The following is a 24,293-nucleotide window of genomic DNA, read 5'->3' as shown; positions in this document are numbered from 1 at the left end:
CCCTGTCAAATACAGCTGAGGCCAGCTGTGTTGGTGCATCCTGTTTGACTCATGGCAAAGATCAGGGAATGGCCACCGAGGTAGATTCCTCTGTAGGTCTAGATAACAACGTTCTAACAGATGAATGGAAGGGGGTGGATAAGAAGAAAGATGGACGACTGAGTGGAGGCACAGGAAATGAGAAAAGAAGTGAAAAAGAGAGAGTGTCACCCGAGTCCCCTCCTCATATTCAGCCAGAATCACCCCAGTCACTGGAAGGTATGGATGACTCAAGTATCCCTTAATCAAAAAGGATAAACGATGATTCAAAGATATTAAGCAATAACATATGAAAAGGAGTGCTACTCAACCTGCTGCATCCTCATGCCTACAACACGCAACCTGGAACATTACAGCATGGCCACAACATTGTTCATTTTTTTTTTTACGCTAGGACATTAATATATTAAAGATGAAAGCTTTGGGTTGATTATAATAATGTAGAATTGTGACAGAGGTTGAAAGTTTAAAAGTTAAATTCTGTTATGTTTTGTGACTCTAATTCCAGGGGTCATGAAGCAAATTCTGGACTTTGTTCTTTTGATTGCTGAAGCCTCAAAAACTCATCTTCATGCAGTGAGGGAGCTTCTCATATGGCTCACTGTAAAGGTAAGACTGTAAGACAGGTTGTTGGTTAAATCATCATGAAATTATTTAAGCCAAAAGTGCAATTTCTCAAAAGTGCAAAATGTCATATTATATACAACTACAAAATTACAAGGGTTTTTTTTTTCTTCAGTCAGCATCATCTTTCAGGTTCATTTCTAACACCAGCTGATGCAACTTACAGATATAACTGTGGTGTTTTAATCATTGTACAAATAATATACTTAAAGTATAAAATAGTCACTTAAATCCTAATGGACTACATTTGAGCACTACTCTTAAACTGTCAAAAAAACACTTTTTCCTATGTGAAAAGAGTCTAATGTATAATATGGAAAAACAGTTTTTTTGATTTAAAGTTCCAGTGTGCAGGATCTTCAAGGATATAATGGCAGAAATGGAATATGATATAAAAAGCATATTTTCTTTCGTGTATATCACCTGTAAATAAGAATTATTGTGTTTTTGTTACCTGAGAATGTGTTGTTTATATCTACAGAGGGAGTGGGTTCTCATCCAATGAGTATGCCATGTTGCACATGCATGTTTCTACAGTAGGCCAGAATGGACAAATCAAACAGGGCCATTTGCATTTCCACGACTGGTTTAAATCACCTGGTCCATTTGTTTTGGACAGGAGGAGACAGGGTGAGCATAGGCTATTAGCGGATGGTGGGCTAGTAACCCATCTGCAACAAGCCAAACATCCCTGGAAAAACACAGATTTTTAATGTAAAACTGCTTTATTTAGTGTTTTTACTGGTTTAAATCACCTGGTCCTTTTGTTTTTGAGTTGAAGACACGTGCAGATAATGTGTCTCCCTTTTAAAAGGAGCACTGAAGGATTTCTAGATTTGACTTAATGCTTAGCAAATAGGAGACGTTTCAGCTTGATGCAATCTGCAATCCTTATCACTGAATGCCACTAAATCTAACACACTTACTTTAAATATGCTAAAATTACTGTTTTTTTCCCCCTCTACAACATTGTTAAATAGACATCATGGTGAAGGACGAAGCAGGATGCATTTTGTTTAGACCTCTCCAAATTTTTTCCTGACTCAGTTCAGTTTTAACATGTTTTTCTTGGGTGACTTAAGGCTCACAGTTATGCATGTTTTTTGATTATTTTGTACCGGGGCATCTCTGGGTCCCTCTTGGTGCAGACGTGACCCTCTGACACTCCTTCAAAGGCACATACAGCAAAACTGAAAGCAACAGCATACACTAGAGTCTGGTTCTTTAAGACCCTGAACTTGTGACATGTTGACTCTCCTGCGGACAGTCAGCCTTGCCTACGTCTCAGCTGTCAAGCTGGCTCGGCTCTGTTGCACCCCTCACATACCTTAGTGCTGGAGGGTCTATTACGCACATAAAGCCAGCTGGCAGCCAACTTGCTCAAAAGGCTAACTGTTTTAAATGTTTGGAGAGGACTAGATAGTTTCAAATGGATGAAAATGAGGCCACATCGGTGAGTAGGCTACCTTTTCAAACATTTGAAAGTCAAGTCTTTACATGACTGTCTTACTCAGAACAGGTTGTTACTACCCTGCTGCCATAACTCAATACAGGTGACACATGGTTGTAAGCTGCTTGAGAAAGATGGCGTTTGTGCCAAAACACAACAGGCTTAATTTAAAATAAGTGTGTTAGTTATTTGGGACATTATCAAAGACTACACTGAAAATTCTACATTTCGTTGATTGACACCTGTTTCATCTGGTGTCACTTTAAAAGTGCTCCGATATGCCAGTGTGGCATTTTACAATTGGTGACGTTGCGGCTGAACCATTTACGCTTACGGGGGTGTACTTTTTTTTACACAAGTCTGTGGGTGTTAAAATATGTGTATATGTATTTATCAAGTCTTTATTTATATATAGTCCTTTTTAACTAGCCATGCGAAGCGGAAACAGTGTAGTGGAATATCTACGAGGAGGTTATAGAGGTAACCTAACATCTCTCTACCCCTACGACGTGCAGTATGACGTGGTCTAGTCTTGAGCGTCGGTGTTGTGAATAGGATGTGAAACTGCCGCTAGCCCGGGTCATGGCTTTAGTTTCTGTCCCTAATGTGGGTTAAATGACAGATATCACCTAAATAATAACTAAATGAAATAGCTGGGAGATGGCGGAACATACGGCGAGCGACCAGTTGGCCAGCAAAGCGGTCGAGTTTCAGGCGACGGCGGAGGCTTACTACAGTATCGCCGTGGAGAAAGTGAAGGATGTACGTTATGTGGCAGGTTTCGTTAGCATTTCCTAACTAGCCGCCACAGCTGACACAACGTAGCATTAATGGATTGTCAAGCAGTTGAAAACAGCTCATTTGACATAGCTGTGTACATATTGTAATTTTGTACAGCTCATGTTTGACTACGTGTGTCGTGCCAGTGCTGTAAATCCGCTGTCAAGACTACACTTACATTTCAAGACGCCTTTTCAGATGTGTTTTTTAATTCTTGACAGAATTAGCTAGTGATAGTTAGCTAGCTAATTGATAGTTACGTCATTATGTCTGATCAGGTGTTGTGCTTTCCTGCCGTTTTCAGTCTTTAAGCTAAAATGTGGCATGTGTGTTTGGTTTTTTTTAGATGCTGCTGCTCTCTATAAGCCACCATTTCATTTTACTAACAGCTATGTAATAAATTAAGACTAAATAACTACTAACACAAATTTATGCTATAAATTTAGTTCTCAAGTGTAATATCATTAAAACAACATAAAGATTAAATAAGCCAGTTGTTTGGCTCCTTTTAGAAGTATAAGAAGCATAACAACACCTACTGAAGCAACAGCTGTTTTGTCAGTCAGGCTGTATTAAACCTTCCCTCATGTTGAATTGCATTTACCACATATTGTTAGACCTAGTTTGCAGGGCAGTCATGCAGCACAAATAAGCTGATCCTTCTGTCCACAATATGTATTCCATTGTGTACAATTCACTTAGAGGGAACCAAATAATGTTCCCAGACTATGAACAATCACACTTCTTTTTTTTTTCTTTTTTTTCTTTTTTTTTCACAAAGGTGTAAACTAAAACCGACTCCTAAGCAATCTTTCCTCTTCATTCAGGTTGTATCGTCACTGCCTGATGACATCAGACCTGGGCCAGACCTGTACGGGGTGCCATGGGAACCAGTCATCATCTCGAGTCTGGTGGGGATGATGACATTGCTGTTGTTTACCTGTAGATGTTACAGCTCTGTGAGTATGCAGCCATGTATATACATCATCACAAATATTATATATTTACAGTGTGCACATTTGTAGCAGCACAGCTGGTTTAAACATAGACGCAATGAAACCACTCTACTCTTGTCCATTTATTAACTGATTAATCCCTTTGATGAGTGAATTTTAAGCATAGTTTTCATCTTATTTCTTCACAGGTCAAAAGCAGAATGTATCGAAGTAAGTTCTCACTATTCTTTTTTGTCACTTTATTATGAAATAAAATTGATTCATTACAAATTCAACCTTCCTCTGTACTCTGTATATTAACACAGTAAGCAGAAATGTTGTGATATGATATGAATGTGTTTTTAAGCATTGTTTTAAGCATTCACTCTTTTCAGGTAAAGAGCGGTGGATGGCTGAGCAGGTTGCACAGCAGCTGGATGAGAAGTGTAAAGTCCTTGAGACCCTCAGCAAATGTCAACAAGAGGTGGGTATCAGTGCCACTCCTAAATGATGGCAGAGCCGGTCTGACACACAAAACCAGGGGTTTTCAACTGACACCAAAATCATATAAAAGGCTATGTTTTGATTTTTGTGGCGCAAAAACTCTGAATTAGAGGATGCAGTGTTCCACATGTTGTCTGATCAAAAAGCAGAGATTCTCTCATTCCAAAGTCATTGCAGACAATTGTGAACACAATTTAAATCACGTGTCTAACATGAGTGTTGTCCATGTTCGCGCTGACTTATTTCCTCATCATCTGTGATGTGTAGTATGATGACCTGGAGAGCTCACTGAGGGACAGCGGTGTCTTGGCCCAAACACAAAAGACAGAACATCTGGAGGTAAGGCAGAGAAATGAATAAAAGGGAGATAAGACACGTATGACAACTTAACCAAAACCAGACTTTTACAGTAATTCTGCGTAACGTTTTGCTAAAAGTAAGTTGTTGCTCATAAGATATAACTTCAGACAGTAAGTTTACTTTACATCCTTGGAATGTTTTAACTTATTTCATGAACAAAATTGCTTTGATATCTTTTGGGTATTTTATTGTGTGTACTAATTGACTTGAAAAATTCATTTAAGCTTTACCTGCAATACCTGATTTTTTTCAGCCACTTGGGGGCAGTGGAGACCGGTCATATTATCATTTATCACATTTCAAGTTGATATTACAAATGTGTTAACAAACAGCTGCTTATTTACACATCCAGCTGTTAAGGAGACACAGTGTTATTTATTTAGAGTTGTGTTTGCGGCCTCATGGCTAATGTAATGGTGCCTTTTTAACCAATATCAACTCCTGTGGGAACTATCTGCTCATGGTCATCAGCTAGTTTTTAACTGTGTCTGTCCTCTGTCTGGTACTGAACAAGAAGTGCACAGTGGATTTTTAGAAGTTTTTTTTTTTTACTGTAAACAGATGCCTGCGCAGCTGAAATTATGAGAGTGAATCTAAACAGTAAAGTAGTGGACCAACAGCTAAAAAAAGCTCTGAGAGGAGCTGCAGATTCTGGTGATAATTCTCTGTAGGTTCATCACTACAAATGACCCTCTTTAAATTGTAATTGTCACATTGTTATTCTAAAAATATTGATAATAAACACTTTATGGTGAATGTTTCTAAACTTCCTTACCAAACTTGGAGTGATAAATTAATTACAGTTTGGCATTGTTATCAGAATCTTCGTGTTCACTCCACACTCACTCACCCACACTTTTACTCTCTGTTGAATACATCCTGATTCTTCAGGTCAAAGCCAAACAGTTGGGACGTGCTAAAAAAGAGCTGGAGAGGGATCTTGAACAACTTAAGGATCAGCTGGACCAGCAGAGAGAACAGAGGATGGAGCAAGAAAAGAGAGTAGGAGCACACACACCACTATCAACAGTAGCAACTATAACACCTACATATGTTAATCAAGAATCGAATAGAATATGAATGGAAATCCATTGCATTAGTACGATTTTGACAAAGTGGATTCTTTTTTGGTTATCTCCACAGATAGCAGTGCTTGAAGAGAGCATGACAACGTTTGAAGAAGAGATCAAAGACCTCCAGTCACAGGAAGAGCAGGTACCGTTACATAACCTCACATCGCTGTACCCTCACACTTCTATCCGCTCCTCTTTGCTGTCTCATATTTCCCTCCTCTGCTCTGTCCCTCCGAGTTTCACATAACATCATTGTTGCCTGTTTGTCTCCAGGCACAAACCACACTGAAAGTGTACAATATGAACAGTGACAGACTGCAGAGGAATCTAGAAACAGCTGGAGAGGAGAACACACTGCTGCAGGAGAGCAACGCTCAGGTAGGATGCTGTACACACACAGATACATACAGTTACAATGCATGGTAGCAAGTGAGGTGGTTTTGCTTTTGCGTGGTTGAAATGAAAGCCTGAAACTGCCTTTTAGTCAGTTTATTCCACACAGTCCATCCAGTCACATACTGTATTAGATAAACTGTTTTCTATATGAACTGCACACAAAAGTATTGAAAATCTGATCTTGTCTTGGCATTTTTTGTCTCTCCCTCTCCATCTCTGTCCCCCCTGTTCTGTCTCTTTGTGTCTGCAGTTGAGGCAGCAGGTGGAGGGATGGGCAGAAAGAGTGAGTGAGCTGGAAGCAGAGATGAGCAGGTGTGAAGCTGCCCACAGCGGGATGCTGCAGGATGTGGCCAACAAGGATGAGCGGATAATGGTGTGTTGGTTGTAGCATTGATAGTAGTATATTGTTACCAGTTACTGCTGGAAGTGTAACAATACACAAAGCTGGATTGATTTATCGATGATTAGTGAACAATCCATTATTATCAAAACAAAGTGAACAAATTGATATGTGTGCCTTTATTTTGAAATTTCTTTGGCACTTTCATGTCACCATTTCTATTCAATAGCACCTCTTTCCTAAACATTCAAACAGTGCTATGAGCCCAGCTCCAGGCACACATTTGTAAGCAGCAAAGAAAAAGACAGTTGGGATATTTTCTGATTCACTCTCATATGCAGAGGCCCCTGAATTGAACCGAATCAAAATCATATGGTGACAGATGTTGTCATATCAGCAGATGTTGCATCGTTGTCCAAAGAGCCGATATAATATTGTATCATAAAACATGATTTACATCCCTAGTAACTGTGTAATACACCTTAAGTTTTTTAAAGAAAGAAGATGGCAAGCTGATTAAAAGATTGACGTAAGTCAAAGGATTCAGTTCTATTACTTTGTGGTGCATGAAATAAATTTGACACCAAATATGTGTATGCTTCCAGTCCTTGACAGACCGGCTGCTGAGGATGAAAGCTTGGGATTCAGACCTGGAGGAAGAGGAGGGGGAGGAAGGAGGAGAGAAGGAGACATCCAATGGCTCAGCAGTGAGAGGAGATGCGAATGGAAGAGGAGACATAACAGACACACAAGGCCATCTCCAGAAAGTCCAGAAACTTATCTATGCTGCTAAGGTATTTGACCCGAAATGGACACGGACACACAGTGTAAATGACTTTGAAATGCTTGGATACTATGTAGAGAGCTAAAAAATCACTCATTCCTACTAAACACACCTACACAGTTCACTGAATGCCTACTAATATGTTGTGTCTGTATTTGTGTGTAGCTAAATGCAGACCTCAAATCAGTAGATGAAGACAAGGATAGAATATTTGCAAAACTGAATGATGAAGTCAAAGCTAAGGAAGACCTGCAAGGTGAGTCAACTGTGCACTGATGTGGTTTGGTATTAAGACGTCAGAGGTTATATAATAATGTGTAATCTGTGCAACATATAAACATCTGATCGTGTGTTTGATTTTAATCTAGAGAGCATTAAGGAGCTGGATAATGAGAAATTATCTCTGCAGTCAGACACTGAGCAGTACGCTGATCAGGTAGCTAAACCTTAATTATGTGTTGGTGTAAGATTGTATTGTATTCCTTACATTTATGTGCTTTAGGATTCATTTATTTTCCTCTTGTTTTAAGGTCCAAAGATTACAACAGAAACTCCAGATCATGACAGAAATGTACCAGGAGAATGAGCTCAAGCTACACAGGTATAGACACAGTGATAAATGTATGGATATATTGGAAGGGCAAATGTGAGCTCTAGTAATTGCACAGGGTGCTAATGAGTTTGTGTGTTTGCAGGCTGCTTACAGTGGAGGAGAAGGAGCGCATGCAGAAGGAAGAGAAGTTAAATAAGGCAGATAAAAACATTGCGATGGCCATGGAGGAACTCAGCAACTACAGGTAGCTGCTTTCTCAAAGTATCACCAAATGTATAATTGTGCATTTTGCAGGGGACATTTGTGAGCCGCCCATGCACAGAAACACCTGTAGAGTCTCACCTGTATGCCACTTTTTCTTCAGACAGCGAGCCGGAGAGATGGAAGAAGAATTGGAGAAAACCAAACAGTCTTATCAGACTCAAATATCTGCGCATGAGAAGAAGGCTCACAATAACTGGGTGAGTAAGATGTCCCCAAAAACATGCAAGTTCCAGAATATTTTGTGTAAAGACAAATAGATGTCAGTTGGTGTGGCAGTGATGGTTTGTTTCTACATTTCCTGTCTGTCACTGCTGCACACATTTACCCCCCTTCCTGGATTTTCAACCAAATTGTTGTAAATCTTTGTTTCATAATGGCCAATGCAACCCCCACAATTCATGGGTGGAAAAGAGGCATAAAATGATGCAAAGAAAACAAATACTTTTGCAAAAATAACAAAAAGCTTCAAATCTCTAGGTTATTTGGTGAAATATCATTGGTAATTATCAAAGTCATTTTTACATGATAAACTGTGGATATTGCAGATTCTCACAAGATAAAGATCGCAGATGACCTCAGTGATTATAACAAATTAATAGATGTTAGGCATGGGATGATATGAACATTTCATGTCACAAATAATCGCCAAAATGATTGCGATTCACAATATTAGCCCAATAATCTTTAAAATAAACTTTTAAAATGGCACTAAAACATACAGGGATCACGTTACCTTACATTTTGTTAAGAAGCAAATATTTATACACATATATATGTATAAATATGAATGTATGTATAAAAAAACCCATTTTTTTAATGAACATCTCTTTTAGTGAAAAACAATCTTAAAAAGCCAGGCTTTTCAACTATTTTAAATGGCATCATTTTTCTAAATCAGCTATCCCAATGCTTGATTAAGATCATTCACAATTATCAGGTTGGCGCTTCTGAAGTCTGTTTTATCAGAGTCTTTTTTCTTGTTGGTTTGGCAGCAGTGTCTTTGGGTGTTGCATGACACAATATTCACAATTGTCCAGATAATGAAAACGTATCACGATCAACTCTTTGTGAATGTTTTTTTTAACGCAAACTCAATAATATCCAATATCAATATATCCCTACTAGAGGTTCCTAGATAATACTAGTCGTGTTCAAATAGGGCTTAAATATCGAATGTTATGAGCGCTGTATTGAAGTGACTTGATGTTGTACACTGATCTTGACTGTATCTGTATTTATGTCCATATGACATGTTATGTTACTGATGTTGGCTCGATTTTCCAGCTGGCAGCACGAGCAGCTGACAGAGAGCTAGCAGACATCAGGAGAGAGAACGCCCTCTTCAGACAGAAGTAAGCATATACTAACTGAACTTAAATTAACAAATGGTCAAGGTGTACTCAAAATTGCCTCTTCATAGCATATTCATGTTCCTGGCTCATAACTATGGTTAAAGATTATCCTGAATTACATAGATTGTTTGAGACTTTTTCATCTGTTTTTTTTTCTTTTATGTACTGTAAGCATCACACATCAGCTCCAGAAAATGTTTGTCATTTGTTGACTTTAGGTGTGTTTGTTCACAGGCTCACAGACACACAGTTTAAACTTGACGCCCTCGACAAAGATCCCTATGCCTTGAACAGCCTGGCTAGACCACTTCCTTTCAGAGGTTAGCATGCTCATATATAAACCGCACATGCTGCATTGAGCTCACATTATATTCTGTGGCTAAATGCCCGGATGCAAACAGCTGTCCCTGACTTCAACTCACCAAACTAATGTTCACCTCTAGCTGAAAGGTCACCATACGGTCCGTCTCCTCTGGGTCGACCTGCATCTGAAACCAGACCTTTTCTGTCTCCTCCTACATTAATGGATGGACCACCTGCAAGACTGTCTCCTAGAGGTATACACACATGCACACAGAGAGACTCAATTCACATATAAAAAGAAAGTATCCAGACCAGAGGACACCAAACCAGATTAGACCTCCTAGAATGATGCACAAAAATATAAACACTGCAAAAATATAAACCCTGCAAACATAAATATAGTTGTTCTCATTTCCATTAAATACTTGTTGTAGTGGCAAGTGAAGTTATCTTGAAGGAATACTGTCATATCACTAACTCAACCTGTGTTTCGTTGAATTTGCGAAGAAAATTTTGTTTTTCTCGCATGCCTCTGCTGAACAAAGAATCAAAATACAGAAAAAAATCTTGATGAATTGAAATCACAGGGGTCCAAGTTTAACAACAGCATATCTATATCAAAACTTGCATTTATAAACTAACACAACTCACGTTGTATAATTCTAGTCTCAGTTATCCAGTCATATGCTCAGTACTTCCCAAACACATGTATTTTTCCAATAACTTTATTTAATACTGAATTTAAAGTTAAACTTAACATTAAAGCCAGACTCCACTTACAAAAACAGATATTTTGCCTTAAACACAGGAGCTGCTTTTCTACCACTACCTCAGTTACTTAGTTTGTTCAAGTTATTTTGTGACTTTGGTGTTTTTAAGGGCCAATTTGGATTCAGCCGTCACGCAGTAACACAAACACAGTGGTAGACCAGCAGCTCCCGTGTTCATCGTGGTTAAATAACTCTTCCTGTCAACTGAGTCTGGCTTTGAAGAGAGCACAGATAACTTTCAGTGTGAGTTCAGTTTTAAACAATTAGATTTAGTAGAAAATGCATGTGTCTGAAAAGTACAGCGCATACGACTGGATAAATGATACTTGGATCATACTGCATGAGTTGTGTGAGAGTTTGTTAAAGAATGTTTTGATATGATTTGCTGTTTTGAAACATAGGTCAAGAAATATCTCAGTTTTTGTATTCGTTGTTTATCAGAGGTATGCGAGAAAACTTAAGTTTCCCTCACAAAATCAAGGTAAAACGGAGTGAGTAATTGATATACAAATGGTCATTAGGGGGGTCAAGTATCCCTTTAAGTACAGTTGTGTCCTCTGTTAGTATTTATAAAACATTTTCTGTATCATTAGGTTTTGATGTTTGAAAATACAAAACATTCACCTTACTTTAGATATAGTTCATTTGCCAATTCAGTCTCACAAAGTCATCACAAGAAACACTTGCAGCATGTTGGAGATGACCAGCTGGCTGTAGCATGAACAACTGTAGATGCTCAGAAAATGTGTAGTAGCATGCTCTGTATGCTGGCATGCTGATAGCACTCTGGGAAGTCACTGGGAGAACCTCAACAGGTCATTGTTATTGACACGACACTTTCTCTTTGTCTCTGTCTTTCAATCTCACTCATTCTGCCTCAATTGTCTGATATTTTGTCTGCGGCCGATTGGTTCTCCTTCTTCCCTCCTTTCCCCTCTTTCTCCCTCTTTGTCACGCTCACCATCATCTTCAATTATGTCTTCTTTGCTCCCTCCTGTCCCTCGTACTGTCTCTCTCCTCCGGTCCATTTCCCAGGTGGCCAAGGAGAGATGGAGCGGAGTGGAGGTCCTCATTCAGACAGTGGCTCAATCTCTCCTACATGGGAGAGAGATCGCAGGGGGCCCCCACCAGGACCCCCTGGGCCCCCAGGGCCACTAGGACCCCCAGGTGTGTGTGTGTGTGTGCGAGAGACAAAGAGAAAGACATAGAGTGAATCAATAAAGTCAGGTGGGTCCACCTGTAAAGTTAGAGAGGCCTGACACAACCTGACCAGCCCTGTCCCACCTCTGAGGATCACAGTTTAGATCCTATTGAAGAGAAACTAGTGTGTTTCGTTAGTTTGACCCAAAACCAAGCAGGTAAGTGGCCGAAAGTTAAAACTCCTTCAAGATGGGAAATTCTAGTCAGCTAAAGGCGAGCAAAAAATGCTTTGCTGACAGTCCTAGCACTGACTGGTGATTGCAAAGATGAAACCTGCTCTTGCATATCAAAGTGAGAATCAGCCTTCAGAGTGCAGCAGGGAACCTTTATTTTTGTGTCCTCACTCTCACAGGGGGATATTTGCATGTTGCACCGCTGGATTTCTGCTGTGTCATCGACCATTTGTCATAGTCATTATCCGTGTGGAAAACTCAGCCTGACTGTGTGGAACCACTTAGACACTGATGTTCAGGACTGATATTTTATATTTATTCTGAAGGAATTGTGGTATTGTCACACTGTTTGGGAACTCAAAAGGCCTTTTTCCAAAGGTCAAATTCTGACATACAACAGTCAATGCACAGGGGCAGCTTATAACCAGACCCAAACATGATTCGCACTTTTTTTTTAAACAGTTTTTAGTGCCGATCCAGAATGAAAACTGTTGGATTCTGTAGAATTTCTTTTAATTGTAGTTTCATAGTCAGTATTTATTTAATTATTTTATTTTATTTTTTCTAAATCTGCAGAATGTCTGCTGGGGATGTCGTCGGTATTCTGTGGACACAAATTGCATGCGGTCCGCGTTATAACATTAATTGAAAAGGAATCAGCATTTGTCAAAGGGCTGCTGTACCAATTTCCAACAATTTCAGTGTCACTGTGGTGTGTGAAGTGTCTGCAGATAAAAAATGTGAAGGTGCCCCCCGTGTTACCAGCTCCCGCAGCTCCCCGCCCATCCGCCAGATGATGGAAAATGTGTCTTCAATGATGAAAAATGACACTTTTTGCATCATGCGGCAGATTTTTCGCTCGCGGCACTGGTGGGGAATCGACCGCACCATGGTGACAAAGACATGGGTATAATTAGCAAAGTAGTCCTCTAGGAATGGTAGTTGCACCCGTGTTTGTCAAGTCAGAGTCATAAAGTGTGCATGTGCATGCCAAGTGCATGTGCATGTGAAGTGTGTTTAATGCATTTTGAGTTTTGATGCTGGAAACTACAGTTGTCTAGGAAGCTTTGATGGAAGTGTGTATTTCAGATCATTTATCATATGAGAATGGGAAGGAAAGTCCACCTGAAAACACAATTTAAGAAATAAAAGTTTTCCTCATATTTCTTATTGTTAAGCTCATGCATCAAACTCACTCAAACACTTACAGTAACTTTCAGTAGCCGCACTATCACTCTTACATTATTTGTAAATGGAACAACCTCCATAAACACAAACATATCACTACAGACTATAGTGTTGTTTGTCTTGTTTACAGCTCTGCAAATCTTGATATATAATCTTGATATCTTTTCACACGTCTTGGTGTTATCTTTCTCTCCCATTGTGTGTCTTTCTCTCAGGATATATGTTCTCAGAGCCAGGAGGTCCAATGTACAGGAGACCTCCACCTCCTCCTGGAGCTCTGGGCCTTTTGCCTCCTCCTGGCTCCCTCCCGCCTGGCCCTCTTCACCCAAGGGGTCTTCCCCTGGGACCCCCATACCCTGCAGACTTAGCAGGTGAGTCACTGCGATCTACATGTCAGCTTGTCCTATTCACATCTGTACTGTCTTTAACTCTTTTGTAAACAGGTGAACTTGAATGTGAACATGTTGAAATGGATCAGGAGATTTCAAACTTAAGTGAATATCACACATGACCAATATAGATCATGATTTTTCATTTCCTCTATTCATTTCTTCATTTTGATGCAGATGGCTCATACAGAGAAAACAGTCATGGTCCTGGTGATCTGGAGCACAGAGAGGTAAGAGATATTTGTGTGCGTTTGAGAGGGATTTTGTTAATGTTTGGGTCTTTGGTCCAGCCTCTGTAACATTTCTGTATCTGTTAGTGCGTTTACATGCACAGTTAAGCGGAGCTACGATTATAGCTGGAGTAGGCCATTTAGTAAATGGACTATATCAGTTTAGTGTAGCCTATGCTTTATTTAGAATATTTTTATCCCTATACCCTTCTGTAAGACAGCCCTTACCAACAGGGATTTAAAGCAGTCATATCAAAAACACCAGATTCCATTGAGGAAAAACATTGATTCAGTCATTTTTCTCCACTGAACGTTGGGGCTGCTGCTCTACCGCTGCCTCCATCAGCTGTTGTGGAAGATAAAGTGTACACTTATACTGATATTGGGTTTTTTTTTTTTGGTGACATAAGTATGTTTTGCAGCTTCTGTGTTGGTGTGGTGGGACTGTACTTTATTTATCCGAAGAGGCGGCCGGCTGGGGTGTGAATTTTTTATTTAGGATAAGTTTTAAGTACTTTTAATAAGTTGTATGTCCCTTAACCCAGCCACAAGTCTCTCTTCAGTGCTTACATTTAAAAAAAAAAAAAAAAAATGCCTGACCCGTTTTGCAGCACCCCTTTCCACCTTGTGACGAACATTCCCTATTCATAACCACAGAGGGAGGCCGGCGCAGGGACTAGGAGCACAAACAGATCATCTAGTCCAGTTACAGCCAAACTAAGGTGTTTGCATGATGGAATAGCTCGACTTCCAATCGAATTATCTGGCTGTCTTAGTCTGATTTGGAGGAATTCAATTTAGTCGGCTTTCAGTCGGACTTACATGTTTATGTGCATTTTAAAAGTCCAGTTTTAGTCAGACTAACAAAATAATTAGATTTTTTTCAAACACCATGTAAACCTACTGTGTCACCAGTCTGGTCCTGGTGAGAGAAGGACTCCCCCTGAAGCTGATCTAAGGATGGGGGGCCCACCCCCTCCTGGACCCCCAATGGGCCCCATGGATGGTCCATTTCCTCGCAGAGCCCCGTATGGACCACCACCTCCTGATTTCTACCCTCCCAGGGGACCTGGGGGCCCTCCCATAATGCCAAGTAAGCAGCCACAGCTATCTTCACAACTTAATGAGTACCATATTATCACTAGATGTCATGAGTTAACCTCACGCTCTGTTTCCATTTCCTCCTCCTGCAGTGTGGGCCCCTCCACCTCCAGCGATGATGTTCCCTCCTCGTTTCCCTCCTGGTGGACCTCCTCTTCGTCCTGCTCCTCATCCTCACTACGCTCCCCCAACGCGGCCCCCTATGCCTGACGGCCACCCACATCCTTCCATGGGTCCCCTCCCTCCTCAGCAGTCCCTCCCCTCTCCACCACACAGCCAGTCGCCAGAGGAGCACACACCTTCACCTGAGGACGCCATTTGAGTCTGAGCAGGTTTTCCACTCGAGCTGTAGGGTGACACGTTTCTGGTTCAAATTTGACACAGCGGGAGATGGATCTATCCGTCGTTCTGTTATCGTAAACATCTACACATTAAACCAGGAGGAGGTATTTAATGATGAGCACAGGGGAAACCATCAGCCTTTATACGGCCTTTTTGTTGCTGTCTGTCTGCTTCTGCCTGGTCTTTCTGCTCTGTTCACATCCTCTCTTCCTCCCTGTCACTTGCCTTGTTTCTCTGCTCTATCTTCATCCAGACCTATTCCCTGCAAAGTACTTCCTGTTGTCGTGGAGTCACGGTGACAGAGGTAATGTCGTGTTGTGTAATTCCACAGGCAGCTTAATCTGTGCGTCTGTCAGGGGGAATGTTGAATCAGAAACAGTCGCTTGTTTGCTTGATAATACCAGAGAGGTTTTTAATGCCCCTTTGGTTGAAATGTGTGCATGTAGGAATGCTGTAGGTGTGGTATGTGGCAGAGAACCGAGTGTTTTTACGTATGGCATCAGTCAGCATTTCATCGCGATGGCGCAGAAAGAGAAATCTGAATGATCGCGGGCTATCAGGGAAGAAATGCGTCCTTTTAGGCCTAATATGATATATTTTATTGCACCAACTTTCTTGCCATTTTAGCGTAATTTAAAAGAAAATGTATTAACCATCTGGGTTTTTGTTAACCTGAATTCAACTACACCTCAATCAGATCACATCAGGTCTTATATCAATTCAAAATATTCCCCAGAGGTCAAATAAAACTTGAAATATATTTTAAGTGTATAACTGATGGCTTCTCTGTGGGATTTTGAAGACTTCATCAGCAAAGCTATTTTTTCAAACAGCAGCAAGTAAACAGTGTTTCTGATAATGTTACAGTGACTTGCAAACGGCCCAGGCTTGGAAAAAGTGGCCTCTTCTAGTAGCTGCTTGTATTTTGTGGAAGTAAGCTGTGACTCCTGATAGTCACAGAATGATGAATTAAATGGACTGACTGGAAGAGAGGTGACCATCAGAGCCAGAAAGATGACACCCATGTGAATTTTGTAAAAAGTGATTATTAACAGATAAATAAAGAGTGTCAAATTGTCAATGTTTCCTTTATATTCCGAATGTATGAATGATCCGTATGTTTTGTGTGGAGCAGATTTATCAGTGGCCAGCAGGGGCGACAGAGCATTGCAATGTCATTGGAAGTGAGGTTTGAATAGTCGGTTTTCTATAGTGCAGCACATATGACATGCAATGGCAATATTTAAAATATGGTAATTATATGATCACAAAATGTACATTAATGTATTATAATGTTGATTGTCAGCACAGTTTATTTAATGATTTCTAAATACCTGACCAAACTCTTCTAATGTGTACTTGTAAACATTTATAGAACTTACATTTGACAGTGAACAAAACATTCAGAAAAAAAAATTAGCTGCTGTGCAGTTTCAATTTTGTTGAATTTTAGATTTATAACCTCTAAATTATAATTGCGACTATGTTGACATGCACGGGATGCAAGATGCCGTTTTACCAGGACTGGTAATTTTGCATTTCATTTTCAGGAATAATGTTGATATCTATGAAAATGATGGTGATGTTTGTTGGGGTTTGTACTAAACAAGCATGCTCCCTTATGTCTGGAATATGATTTTTAAGCCGCGGCATCTCTGTTGCACCACAATGCTTCATGTATAATGGTATGTTTTGACACTTTACCTTTATTTAAAAAAAAAAATACGAAAATTGCAATTTGGATATTGCACTTAACTATATCACAATTTCAATAATTTTTCAAATAATTTCTTCTCAGTTTGACAGCTATGCTGGAGAGAGTGGACAAGGCCAGCTGTAGCAGCCAGTGCTTCCTACAGTTTGAGTGCATGAATGAGATGGTGAGTGATATGCCATTACATTATTTATATCTGCTGATTTTATAAACTGGCTGTAGTCAGTGTTGTTAGGGAGATGTAATGATGTGCAGTGCAGTCTTGTGAAGATAATAGTGCTCTGAAGTGTGATCAGTAGTCTTTTTATTAGGAGAATATCATCTGGTGTTAAGTCCTCTTTGATCCAGGCAGGTTTGGCCTCCTTATTAGTTCCTCTACAAGCCACAACGTCCTTTTCATATGTTGCCTTTAGGCCCCGTAAAAAATTGATAACACTAATGGGAAACTGCTAAACATTTCATTCTTATGAGTAAGGTTATAGCTTGCAAAGAGCAGGGGAGGGGCTACATGTGTTTCTGACAACTTATTTTATGCTGTAAACCTTTTAATCTTGGAAAGCATTTTGTGCTTAAGCTTGAAAAGTTATATATCAACAAATATTATTATTATTTAAATATAGTTAACAGAGACACATAAAAGTAGTTATAAAACAACTTTTAATAGTAAAACCCAGCCACATCATCAACAAGAAAGTCACCTGACACAGTATTTAACATCAACTGTCAAAAAATATTGATTTGAATATTTAACATCCCCACCACTTTCATCTTTAAAAACCCTGTTCATAAAATCAATATTATAAAATGGCAGTTTGCTCGTCGTCCTTTGTAAACAGAGGGTTGTATCTGTGATTTAGCGGCGGCGGGGTGTGATTGAAAGGAAGTTTGATTCCTTCTGCGTCTGTACAGTTATCATCATCATTATAGTTAAAAAACATCATAGTTTAAAAAAAAAATCCTGACAAATCTGCACAGCCATATAAAAACTAGTAATAAAGCAAACATGGATTTTACTTGAAAGAGTGAACGACAGAGAGAAGAGGTAGATACGTAAAAAGGGATTGTTACACCTGTTGAATACTAACTTTAAAGGGATACCTTGATATTTTAACTCTTCATGTGTTGTTTGTCTTATATATATATATGTACCTCAGTTATTATAAAAATAATTTTGCTAATGTAATTACTTTGACTATCTTTACATGCACACTAATATTCCATATATGATCATCTGAATTTGAAAGATAAACAGTGTATTCTGTTCAGATATAGGCGTTTTACCATTAGGACATGTGATATGTGACATTATTCTGGATTTAGGAGCATTCTGCATCAAATTGTGCAGCAGTTTGCAACACTTTTTGCCTGTTAACAGTCGGTTCTGTGCGTTTTCATGGATACAATATACACAAACCAGGTAGGCAACAGTTTGCAAGGATGTGGAAGAGAGGCATGCCCCCAAAAAAGCCATTTATGGTCAGAATTAGAAACACCTGCTTTTAAACATTACAAAAGACGTGGATATCAACAAGTTTTCTGATATGTGCAAATGTCGTAATGCTGACCTTTTAAACAAGGTGGTTAACCCTTTAAAAGGTGGATCACAGCTGCATGTAAATGGGAGTGTTAGTGGAATAGTCCTTTTTATTTGTCATGTAAAGAGATGAATAGGAATATTGCCTTTGTAGGAATATGGTCAAAAACCAGAGTGTTTTGTGCATGTAAACAACACTGAATGCATTATTGATAACAGTTAGCAATTGCAGTGATGTAGTGATAATTCAAGAGGGGAGTATATTGATTTTAGGTAATGATCTGCATGAAAATAACCCGTTCTGTTGACAAAAATAGAGGATGATATTAAAAGAAAAGTTTGTTGAGGAACAAAAAGGAGTGGAAATGCCAAGGTATCCCATTAACACTGTCTATGGTCTCAAAGAGGATCTACTGAAAATGTGTTATTTCTGCGCTCTTATCACCACTTACTAACAGAGGTGGTGGTATGAGGAAGTCCACAGGCAGTTTGAAAAGGGCAGGTTAAAGCCTGAAATGTCAGTGTCCAGTAGAAATACAATACTTCCTTGAATTGGGATTACAGATTATATTTAAATGGACACTAAAGACTATGGACACTTTTTAAACTGCCAGTGGACTTTGTTATACCACTATCTCCAATCCCCCCCCCCCCCCCCAAAAAAACGGCAGATGCACCAGTGAAACAAAAGAACGCGACAATATAATTAAAAGTAGGCACTGTGGAGCGCTCAATGCTCTGAAACAACAAAACTGTACATATGATCACCACCTAACTATTCAAAAAACATCATAACAAAAAGTATTATTAGACTCGTATGAAACATTTAAACTGATCCACATTAAAAAAACTTACAAAAAATAAAAATAATTCATGGCACAGTTGACCAAAAATCTCAATGCTTACAATCACATACAATGATGCGGATGCTGTGAAACCTCCTCCTTGACCTTGTCCCCTAATACACAAAGGAAAACCTCTGAAAAGCCTATTCCTAAAATAAATGCTTAAATTGAAATGTTTGCAAAGGCTCTTGAACTGCTGCTGACTACAGCACTGTGGACAATAGTTTGTTAAATGGTGCAAATGTCAGATAACAAAGTTTGCTTACTGTAAAACATGTTTACCAAAGCTAAAACAGTTTACTCAGGGTGTTAACTAGGTTGAAAAAATAATGTTCAGCTGCTGATACGGCTGCAATAAAGGCCAAATGCAGAGCTTGATTTTGATCACATTCATTTTAGCTATGTTAGCACTCTGAAGAAATTCAGTTGAGATAACACTGCAGGACTTCCTCAATTTGTAAAGACAATGGCACCCGAGTATTAGATTCTGGGAGGCAATCATTTCAAACCATAAAGGTCCAGTGTGTAGGATTTAACGGGATATACTGGCAGACATAGAATACAGTATATTAAGTATGTTTTCTTTAATGTTCAAGCACCTGAAAATAAGAGTTGTTGTGTTTTTGTTACCTTAGAATGAGCCGTTTATATCTACATGACTGCCATGTTGCACCACCATGTTTCTACAGTAGCCCAGAGCAGACAAACTAAACACAGTTGCCAAATAGGGCCATTCACATTCTCCTTTTTCACATTTTTGCATTGGCCACTGTAGTTACCAGCCCCTCTGTGACCATAAGTGTCAGAAAAACACCACATTTTTTAACATTAAACTAATATATTCAGTGTTAATTATTTTTTTGAAGGGAAGAGCCCTCTGTGGATAATTCTGCTCCCAGTAAAAACCTCATGAACAGTAAACACTGACAGAAATCTTGCTAAAAGTTTCAGCTGGTTGCAATCTACAATCTTACAACGCCACTCAATCCCCCTATATCTTACACACTGGTCCTTTTAAAAATCCAAAATGTGATAAGTTGAAGAAAAACTGTTGTTATCTTATTCTCAAAGCTCAAACTTTAAAATACACTATCTGAACGTAAACTTTATTTGTTTCAACAGTGTTTCATCTTCATACCGGGACTCATTTTGTTTCAATTTGAGTGCTCGACTTCAATTTAAAAGGTGTTCTGATAAAAGTGAGAAATACAGATGTCAGCTTGTGTCACCCACATGCTCTGTGTTGTGGCCCTTTCATCATTTCTGCTGAACATTCTGAAGCATCAGTCAATAAAACCCAGATTTCTTACGTTTTAGCATCCGGTGATGCATCAGTGGTTCTAACACCTTGATAACAGCAAAAAATATGGGGCACACAGTAAATCCCCCCAAAAAAATTAACACAGTGAAATGAATTGTAATGAAGACTGGAATGAGTTTCAGTGATTTCAGCAGATACCAGTATTTAAAAACCAGTATAGACTGGACTCTGGGTCTCACATTTTTCCTTATAACTGTTTGTCAAATAGGGAAACTTTCAGAACTAACACGTCAGTGGAAATAATGCTTCTATTCCTTTTTTCCCTTTAAACCCGTGAGTCCTGATTGTGTGCGCCTTTTGGCACGAGAGGCAGCTTACCGACTGGTGTCGCTGTTAGCTGAGGAGTGTAGTGGATTGTGGGAAAATGTTTATGCTTATCATGTTTACATCTGTATCTGTTGTGTATGTGTTGGTGTGTCTGAGTGAGCTCTCGAATGTGTAACTCTGTGTGTGTGTGTGTGTGTGTGTTCGTGTTCCTCAGCAGTTGAGAATGGGTCTGTTTCTGTCTGGTCTGAATGGGAACACGGGGCTGTCAGAGTCAGCCTTCCCTCTGTGGGGACCCAGCGTAGCCACGGCCTGGAGGATAACATACACATACACACATGGTTGTTAGAAGATGCAAAGAGGGACAAAGACACAGCTCTGAATATCAACAGACATTTGCACACCTTTCTGATAGCTGTCCAGTCCTCCAGGATGTCCAAGTCAGGTAGCATGTAAACAATATATGGACGTGAGCAGAGTTAAGGATGGTGCCACACATTTTCTAAATATAAAAAACCCTGCTAGATACCAGCATTTGGGATTTACAGAAATAGTATAAATACTGAATAGTATCAATGTGAATGGCAACGGAGGTATTAATGTTAGAAGGATATCAGACACTACTGAAGGTCGTCTCCTCTTCTTATCTGGACTTAAAGCGTCTCTCCTCTTTTTCCTCCCCGATAACTCGTCGTTCCACAACTCTGAAAGAGAGACACAGAGAGACGCAAAGGTTAATATATTTCATGCATGTACTGAATATATTATACTATGCTGGATATGTGCAGTGTCTTCTTAATTTGAAAACATGTATTTGGTTGCACATGCATGGCACTGCACAATGTAATGACCATGTTCTGTGTGTATCACCTGATGTAATATCTATGCTGTGTCTGTCTTCCTCCAGTCTTCGAATTTTCTCCTCCAATTCACTCTGTACCGTGTCAAACAGCAGCAGCTTTTCACTCTGCACACACACACACACACACACACACACAAAAGCATAGACAAAGGATTAGGAAAAAATAATGAAATCTAACACACATTTGAATGCATACATACACCACCACTAACTACATAAATCAAATAACACTAAATTAAATTCTGCAATCTTAAAGGAATACCTCACCCCTCAAATAACCATTTGTATATCACTTACTCATCTCCGTGGTAAACTGAAATTTGTGAAGAAAACTTTTTCATGCATGCCTTAATGGTGAACAAAGAATCCAAAATTTGAGAAAATTTAACAGCAAAACTTCATCAAAACATCTGTTTGCAAACACTTGCAGTATAATCCAAGTCTCAGTTATCCAGTTGTATGGTCAGCTCAGTCTTAAAAAGTAAGGTTTTAGTGAAAATGCATGTGTTTCAGAAATACTGAGGTTTTTCATCATAAATTTAACATGCCACGGGACGAGTGACTCATATACAAATGGTCACATGTGGGGTAAAGCATTGGTTCATTGCTTGTAGGGCCAAAGACTTCAAAGAAAATGCATCATCTCAACAATGCTTCTCTGTAGGGTAATTAAAGTGTGCGTGTGTGTCTGACCTCCCAGTGCTGGCATGCTGCCTGAATCTCACACTCATATTTGTTCTTCACAGACTCCAGACACAGCTCTCTGTAGATACCTGACAAACACACAATAGATTGAATAATAGGACCAGAGTGTGTAGGACTACCTGAATGTGTCTGTGTGTCGAATTTACCTGCCACCTTGGTGCGAACCTGCATGTTCTCCAGCAGTACGGCCAGAGGCTCCAAATATTCTGCTGCCCGACCGGCCTCAACCTCTGCCAGCTTGCTGTTCACCTGACTGAGACGCTCACGATACAGCCTGCACACAAACACAGGTGGAACTACAGCCTTAACTTCTTCCTATTGATGATACTTTATCAAATCAAAGTCAAAAGATAAGTTTGATGAAAAATTGTTTCAGTCTTACTGGTCTTTGAGATCGGTGAACTGCTTCTCAAGGTTGGACATTTCATCGAGACACTCCATCCTCCTCCGCTCGCAGTCCTCCTCATCCATTTCTGGAACATGATAATGACACACACACGGACACCTCTTGTTTAGGTATGATGAGATTAGATAAAAGGAAGGTGATCAGGAGCTTATGCCAAAGCAAAACTTGTTAGGCACAGATTACTTCTAGAATATGTGTCAGACTTAAAACTGTGTAATTGGGCACAAAAAGATGAACAACTAATAAATTGGGAATGTCCTGTCAAACCTTTAACAGCAACTACATTTTCTATAGTAAAGTTATGTTTATTTTTACATCAAATATTAAAGTTTGAACAAGAGTGGTGTACTCATTTTCTACTGTTTCAGACTTTCTTACCAGAGCTGTCTCCATCCTCAGAGACAGAGGAGGTGTCAGAGTCCTCCTCTTCAGAGCTGGATGCCTCTTGCTCCTGTTCCTCCACCTCCATCTCCTCTGCGGTGCTCTCCTTCTTCTCCCGATCTCGGTGCACTGGCATGGCAGCAGGTCAACTCCAAGCTGATAGTGTTAGGTAGAAAGATGCTCGTTTGGCAATTTTAACTATAACAGATGCAGCTGTATCATATGCTTTTATTTGAATCTATTTATTAGTTTTAGTTATGACAAAAGAAACGACTTAGTAGTTCAAGGTAATTACAAACAACTGCCAATGACTTGCAAAATACATGTATTTACTCTCTTACTGGATATGATTATGTGATTTCTGAAAAATTATCTAAGGGTTGTAGGAGCGGTATCAAGACAAAAAACAAAATCCATTCTTCAATTATCAGTTCATCACTTAGATTGATCGAGCAGCTAAATCCGGAAATATTTCTACAATTCTGTTTTTCATCCTTTTGACTGAGTAAAATCCCCACGGTAATTTAACAAATTAAGATAGTGGTGTGGAGTAGCCACCTAAATTCTATTTGTTCTAAACGATGTTTTATTCATTATTATTTGTATTTTTACGGAAGATCAGTTTTGAAAAATCATTAATAAATGTTGAGGGAAATACTGTTACATCAATGAGTATCACTGAAAACAATAATGAACCCCGGCTGGTAGACGGCTTTATTGAAATGCTTGAGACGTGTAATTAAATGTTTCTAACGCAAAGCGATTTCAGTTGACTATGAAATGTAACTGTTTGCTTTTTTAATCTTCAAACTAGATAAATAATAACAAACGACAACACGTCATATTAGCACTGCGTTAGCATGTTAGCAAGTTAGATAGCAAGCAAGATTAGCACGACTTGTTACAAAAATATATTAACAAGAAAGCTTAAAAGTAAATCATAACTCACGATATAGGGGGGTACAGGACTTTGCGAGAGTCTTTAAAGAAAAGCAAAATAAGTTGAAACTTTTTTCCTCGGTTACAATTTTACTCGTGTGCCCCAGCTAAGGCTAAAAACAAATCTCAGAGGGCGCTTTTATTTGTGTAGGGAGCTGTAGTTTTCTGTATC

General features: G+C 39.3%; 2 protein-coding genes across 5 annotated transcripts in view; one reads left to right on the top strand and one right to left on the bottom strand.

Moving 5' to 3' along the window:
* The window catches only part of ctage5 (CTAGE family, member 5), a 22,613-nt gene extending 6,385 nt beyond the window's left edge, over positions 1-16,228 (top strand). Inside the window, exons 2-25 of one of the 3 annotated variants that reach the window (XM_042501416.1) lie at positions 16-258; positions 548-648; positions 3,721-3,852; positions 4,038-4,059; positions 4,224-4,312; positions 4,600-4,671; positions 5,584-5,694; positions 5,836-5,907; positions 6,039-6,143; positions 6,412-6,534; positions 7,107-7,295; positions 7,451-7,541; positions 7,654-7,721; positions 7,816-7,886; positions 7,981-8,082; positions 8,203-8,299; positions 9,387-9,454; positions 9,689-9,774; positions 9,898-10,011; positions 11,563-11,694; positions 13,304-13,459; positions 13,655-13,707; positions 14,623-14,800; positions 14,901-16,228. In XM_042501416.1, coding sequence (XP_042357350.1) covers positions 16-258; positions 548-648; positions 3,721-3,852; positions 4,038-4,059; positions 4,224-4,312; positions 4,600-4,671; positions 5,584-5,694; positions 5,836-5,907; positions 6,039-6,143; positions 6,412-6,534; positions 7,107-7,295; positions 7,451-7,541; positions 7,654-7,721; positions 7,816-7,886; positions 7,981-8,082; positions 8,203-8,299; positions 9,387-9,454; positions 9,689-9,774; positions 9,898-10,011; positions 11,563-11,694; positions 13,304-13,459; positions 13,655-13,707; positions 14,623-14,800; positions 14,901-15,130 — 2,705 coding nt within the window. In that variant the 3' untranslated portion in view covers positions 15,131-16,228. The remainder of the gene's footprint in view (positions 1-15; positions 259-547; positions 649-3,720; positions 3,853-4,037; positions 4,060-4,223; positions 4,313-4,599; positions 4,672-5,583; positions 5,695-5,835; positions 5,908-6,038; positions 6,144-6,411; positions 6,535-7,106; positions 7,296-7,450; positions 7,542-7,653; positions 7,722-7,815; positions 7,887-7,980; positions 8,083-8,202; positions 8,300-9,386; positions 9,455-9,688; positions 9,775-9,897; positions 10,012-11,562; positions 11,695-13,303; positions 13,460-13,654; positions 13,708-14,622; positions 14,801-14,900) is intronic. The other 2 variants (XM_042501418.1, XM_042501417.1) reach the window with 2 other exon arrangements.
* Positions 11,695-24,293, bottom strand: brms1la (BRMS1 like transcriptional repressor a). Of its 2 annotated transcripts, XM_042501420.1 has the most exons (10): positions 24,132-24,292; positions 23,180-23,338; positions 22,778-22,868; positions 22,542-22,669; positions 22,384-22,463; positions 21,699-21,795; positions 21,443-21,532; positions 21,233-21,297; positions 21,010-21,140; positions 11,695-11,711 (listed from the first exon to the last, which is right to left on the bottom strand). In XM_042501420.1, the coding sequence occupies exons 2-9, from the start codon at positions 23,316-23,318 to the stop codon at positions 21,042-21,044; spliced, it is 789 nt and encodes a 262-aa protein (XP_042357354.1). In that variant the 5' UTR covers positions 23,319-23,338; positions 24,132-24,292; the 3' UTR covers positions 11,695-11,711; positions 21,010-21,041. The 2 variants fall into 2 exon arrangements, with proteins under 2 accessions (XP_042357354.1, XP_042357353.1); XM_042501419.1 differs by lacking the exon at positions 11,695-11,711 and having other exon boundaries at positions 20,137-21,140; positions 24,132-24,293.

The sequence above is a fragment of the Plectropomus leopardus genome, chromosome 14 (assembly GCF_008729295.1).
Source record: "Plectropomus leopardus isolate mb chromosome 14, YSFRI_Pleo_2.0, whole genome shotgun sequence".
In the NCBI taxonomy this organism is placed as follows: Eukaryota; Metazoa; Chordata; class Actinopteri; order Perciformes; family Serranidae; genus Plectropomus; species Plectropomus leopardus.
This window is presented reverse-complemented; position numbering and strand designations above follow the sequence as displayed.

Bases quoted from the DNA above. Each gene is read 5' to 3' on its own strand.
- brms1la (XM_042501419.1), bottom strand. From the start codon at position 23,318: ATGCCAGTGCACCGAGATCGGGAGAAGAAGGAGAGCACCGCAGAGGAG. The intron at 22,464-22,541 runs GTAAATTCGACA...TGTGTTTGTCAG, and splicing joins GGTTCGCACCAAGGTGGCAG to GTATCTACAGAGAGCTGTGT. The intron at 21,533-21,698 runs GTGATACACACA...TCTCTCTTTCAG, and splicing joins CAGCATAGATATTACATCAG to AGTTGTGGAACGACGAGTTA.